Consider the following 4,966-nt stretch of genomic DNA (forward strand, 5'->3'; position numbering starts at 1 on the left):
TCGGGAAAATTCTAACACCTAATATCATGCTCAATAAATTCAATTGTTTTTAACATTCATAACTTCATTATATTAATATTTGGGTAAGAATGGAGATGTCCGTTTCTTAGTTTTTGTTTGTTACAAATTTAAGCATATCTTTGATAGCTTTAGAGAAATTGGATAATGATTATTTTTATATGACTATAATGTGTTGATAATATAATTAAAAATAAAAAAAGTAACACATCATATTTATGGACGCGATCCTCTATCCCAAAACGATCATGTCATTATGTCCCTATCCAATGAAGTAACACCGAATAATTTAAAAAAATAATTTTATTTTTATTTTTCTTTAATAAAGTAACACATTTTGATTATCTTGAGACATAAATGAGGACAATAATAAAGATAAAAGACCCTTATTTATAGTTTTCCAGAAAAGTACTTCCTTTCCTAGAATAAAGTTTATTCGATAATATAAATTATAGAAGGAACTTATAAAATATAAAAGTAGGCTATATGAGAAGAGATTTTGAATTAGTGAGTAAATTTAAATAAGGAGGAGATTTCCCGGCTCAATATTTATTTATTGTAAAATAAAAAATTAGAGATCCATTGGCATTAGGTTCGTGTTTCCCGTGAAAACAGCTGAAATTCGAAACAAAGATCTATACCTGAACGCAAAGACACACATCAGTATCAAGATCCTTGAGTGTTGAACAGCACTGAAGGAAAATGGTTTCATATGTAAACATTCTGATGTATGGAGTGGGAGGGTTAGTGGTGGCTGGTATGGCATTACTTGTTGCGTTTCAAGAGAAGCTTGTTTACGTGCCCGTCCTGCCCGGCCTGACCAAATCCTACTCCATCACTCCCTCTCGTCTCAGACTCTCTTACGAAGATGTTTGGCTCAGATCTTCCGATGGTGTTCGCCTCCACGCTTGGTTCATCAAGCTCTTCCCTGATTGCCGAGGTTCCTTTTTATATCTCATTTACTGTTTCAATCCATGTCTTTCTTGCTTTCGAATATTATCATTTCGGCGTTATTTGCTTCAATTTGACCTCATAATTCTGGTATGGGAGTATTGTCGATCGAATAGCATATTAGGATGTAATAATTGCATTATAGTAATACATATGTGTTTCTCAATTTAGGTTCTAAGACGTGAAGTATTCCAAATTGAGATATTTGGGAACTCAATTGACAGTGGAATGGTCACAGTAGAGACTAACTTGCCCATAAAACTTGCTGGAATTTGACAATGTATAAGTTAGGATTTTTTTTTTCCTTTTCTCAAGGGCTAAATTGAGGGCGTGTTGTTTTGTTGGGGGATGAATTTGGATATTGACTCGTTGCATTGTGATTTTTGTAGGTGAATATTTGACATACTCTATTTGTATGTAGTGATGTTCGGTGACTTATGTGTTGTTCTAATGTTGTTCTTCTTTCTTATGTTCCATTGACAGGTCCGACCGTTTTGTTTTTTCAAGAAAATGCTGGAAGTATCCTAGTGGTAGATATTAGGGTTAAATAATGTGATTATTATTTCATCAATCTTTCTACATGATCAGGTTCAATATGGTTTTGAAGGCCTTGACTGCCAACCTTTAGATATTGCTCATCGTCTTGAAATGGTTCGCGTAATGTTGCAGCAGTTAAAATGCAATGTTTTCCTGCTTTCTTACAGAGGGTATGTCGTGTCTTAATCTTAATATTTCTGTATAGCTCTGTGTCAGGCGGTTCACGTTGTTAACTTAAAAAGCACATTTCTCTTTCTTACTTTGGCACTAATGTATCATTCAATGGAGCAGTTATGGAGCAAGTGATGGCTATCCTTCTCAACATGGAATTACTAAGGATGCTCAGGTATGCTTTTCTATTAATACCCTTACTTTGATCATGAATCTTTTTACCCAAAAATTTCCCCATTTTATTGGTTCTTTGTGCCCAGGCTGCATTGGATCATCTTTCTCAAAGGTCTGATATTGACACATCTAGAATATTTGTATTTGGACGATCACTTGGTGGTGCAGTTGGTGCTGTACTAACAAAAAATAACCCTGACAAGGTACCTTTTGTTAAACTTTGCATTGATCTCTATGGGTTTTTTATGTTCATGCTGTTCCCGGTGAAAAATGAGATGTTTTTTAATTTTGGCCCCCACCCTCCATTATAGCCACTAAATAAACATGTCTTTAGAATATTAGTACTACATGCATTGTACTCTGCTAGATTCAAAAGAGAATGCATATATTAACTCTGTATAATGTAGCTTTAAAGTTCATCACTAAAATTTCTTTTGTCATGAAAAGATTCGTACCTAATTTTGTGAGTATCAGCATTCTGTGGGAAAAGAATATTGAAGTTGTTGAATCTACCTTGTTTTAGATTCTCTAGTGTGCCAATTTTATTTCCTGCCCCCTGGTAAAAGGTTTGTGCTGCTAATAGGGTTGTAAAATCATGATTCTTGTAATGCTTTCTAAGTGTTGCTACAAAATCAATTCTTTCATGGTTTTATTGGTTTACAGCTTACATACTTAATTATTCTCTGTATTGCTATTATGTGTTGTGATATGATCTAGGAATCCCTTCCTTTAGTACTTTTTCTTTGTTATGGAATATTTATCATGAAGTGTTATACCAGCACTGTTCTCTTGGGGCCTCCAAAAGCATAATTAGGATTCTTTACAACAGTTTATAAGGGGTGAGTTTTTAACACTGATTTTGGAGAAGTATCCATTTGAAATTTCATTTTAGGGAAAACATATCACTTTAGATGTTTGCAGAGTAAAATAGTTGTTATCATGTAAAATTTAGAGTTGTAAAAATGGGCACTAAACCCTTTTTTCCTTTCAAGATAACTATCTTAGTATTTGAATATTTGGTTTACGAAAAAATTTCATGTTATTATTATGGTTTGTATTTAATGGAGTAGGATTTAAAGCAGAAGCTTTGCCTTGCAGCATGTTAATAGCTTTCTTCTTCTGACATTTCTTGTTTGTACAAATACTTGGAAGTAATGTTAGAGTGAGTAGTCTAAACATAGACCGGTGCAATTTTTCTTTTCAGAAATTTAGCTAGGGATCTCCATGTTGTTATTCTCGGCAACAGTTTGCACCGTTAACCAACATTCTCTTTTGACTTCTTTCTGCATTTAGATTGCTGCACTAATACTGGAAAATACTTTCACATCTATATTGGATATGGCTGGAGTTTTATTACCTTTTTTGAAGTGGTTTATTGGAGGCAGCAGTTCAAATGGTCCTAAACTTCTCAATTTTGTTGTACGTTCTCCGTGGAGTACTATTGATGTTGTTGGCGAGGTGAGTGATGATGGAAATACAAATTTTGCTATATTCTTTTGATTGAGTTATGCACTTCATTAGAATTAGGTCACTTGGCATAATGACCGAGCATTTTTTCTATAATATGTTAGAATAACTAAGCCTAACTCCATCCCGACAGCTAGCTCACAGGGGAGGGTTGCTAAAGTCATTAAAAATGGTTTCTTGTTCATACTCTACTGATGTGTGGCTTACTCTACTTTTATCATAATAGGATTTGATATCATGTTAAATTAAAGGATATTAAGTCAGGAAACGGGAAGCAAGAATTGAGTCTCGGAATAATATGAGATTGATATTGATTTAATTTGATGGTGATGTGATATAAATGACAAATCAGCATCCATTTACTACTATTTATTTATACTAAGAGTAGACTCCCAATCCTAATAAAATAAGGAGACCAATTATGGAATATAAATAGGAAATAAATCCTAGCTAGGATACTCTAAAATGTTTTAAGATATATAATAAAGCTATTATGAGATATTTTCCATATATTTTAGCATAATGTATAGATAGTGAACTGAAATTTATCCTTTGTAAAGCTATTAAGGAGGATGCTAATTTTTAACTTTTAGAATCTCTAGATTGTATTTTTTGCTGCTTCCTCTTTCTTCTATTAATTTGTGGCTAGAATCATGATATATCACTTTTTCAATTACCATTTTAATTGCAGATCAAGCAGCCTATCCTTTTTCTCTCTGGATTGCTAGATGAGATGGTCCCCCCATCACATATGCAAATGCTTTATGCTAAGGCAGCTGCTCGTAATAATCAGTGTCTCTTTGTGGATTTTCCGACGGGCATGCATATGGATACTTGGCTGAATGGTGGTGATCACTACTGGAGAACAATTCAGCAGTTCCTTAAACAGCATGTTCCAGAGAAAAAGGAGGGCATACCACCCCAAAATGGAAACGGTAATATACTTTGACTATTCCATGCCTTTTTTCAGAACTAGGGTAGATTAAGAAAGTGGGACAGATTTTGCTTAATGAATTGCATGAATTTATCCCTTTTTTATTCTGAGATGCGAAAGTTTTCCTTCTTTCTTTTGGTCTCGCTTCCCTTTTTACAGGGCTCCACAATTTTTCCTTTGTGTGTTACCCCAAACTTTTACCTAGCCATTGTTACAATCATTTCTGGCCCCTATTTAGCACTAAACTTTTAGCAAGCTCCATTCCTCATTCTCACTTAATTGTTGTTTTAATAATGCTGCCAGATACTGGGGCGAGATGATTGGCTGGCATTAGGTTATATCAGTGATATTAATTAGCTGACTAAGGATTCAAACCGTTTCTGTCCTTTGAAGTTTCAGCCATTAAGAGCCCTCTGAGAATATGATTGCTGACATGCTGCACAACATCCAGTTTCATTGGACAATTTTGGTTGGATTGTGATTTTCAGAACTTGGAAGATGCCCATTCAATTTGTAATTTTATTTTGCTACAGTGTAGGGCACCTACGTTCTGGATACCTGGTTGAATTTGACAAATGACATGTATAATAAAGGTTTTACACCAAAGCTAATATATACATCTAGTTTATGTACTATAGTTACCTATGTTGTTTTTTATTAATGGGTTTGTCTTTAATAGCACTGCATGCTGACAGTGATATCTAAATATTTCTT

At 34.1% G+C, this 4,966-nt stretch overlaps 1 protein-coding gene across 3 annotated transcripts; it reads left to right on the forward strand.

The window, feature by feature from the left end:
* On the forward strand, nucleotides 619-4,911 carry LOC109362359 (protein bem46-like). Of its 3 annotated transcripts, none has more exons than XM_019608090.1 (8): nucleotides 619-958; nucleotides 1,453-1,488; nucleotides 1,598-1,676; nucleotides 1,798-1,852; nucleotides 1,938-2,054; nucleotides 3,145-3,309; nucleotides 4,010-4,253; nucleotides 4,652-4,884. In XM_019608090.1, the coding sequence occupies exons 1-8, from the start codon at nucleotides 721-723 to the stop codon at nucleotides 4,675-4,677; spliced, it is 960 nt and encodes a 319-aa protein (XP_019463635.1). In that variant the 5' UTR covers nucleotides 619-720; the 3' UTR covers nucleotides 4,678-4,884. The 3 variants fall into 3 exon arrangements, with proteins under 3 accessions (XP_019463635.1, XP_019463636.1, XP_019463637.1); XM_019608091.1 differs by having other exon boundaries at nucleotides 620-958; nucleotides 4,556-4,911; XM_019608092.1 differs by lacking the exon at nucleotides 1,453-1,488 and having other exon boundaries at nucleotides 767-958; nucleotides 1,558-1,676.

The sequence above is a fragment of the Lupinus angustifolius genome, chromosome LG12, assembly GCF_001865875.1.
Source record: "Lupinus angustifolius cultivar Tanjil chromosome LG12, LupAngTanjil_v1.0, whole genome shotgun sequence".
In the NCBI taxonomy this organism is placed as follows: domain Eukaryota; kingdom Viridiplantae; phylum Streptophyta; class Magnoliopsida; order Fabales; family Fabaceae; genus Lupinus; species Lupinus angustifolius.

Excerpts from the sequence above, each read along its gene's own strand:
- LOC109362359 (XM_019608090.1), top strand. The coding sequence starts at position 721 with ATGGTTTCATATGTAAACATTCTGATGTATGGAGTGGGAGGGTTAGTG. Across the intron at positions 959-1,452 it reads GCTCTTCCCTGATTGCCGAG|GTCCGACCGTTTTGTTTTTT; the intron begins GTTCCTTTTTAT and ends TTCCATTGACAG. Across the intron at positions 1,853-1,937 it reads GAATTACTAAGGATGCTCAG|GCTGCATTGGATCATCTTTC; the intron begins GTATGCTTTTCT and ends CTTTGTGCCCAG.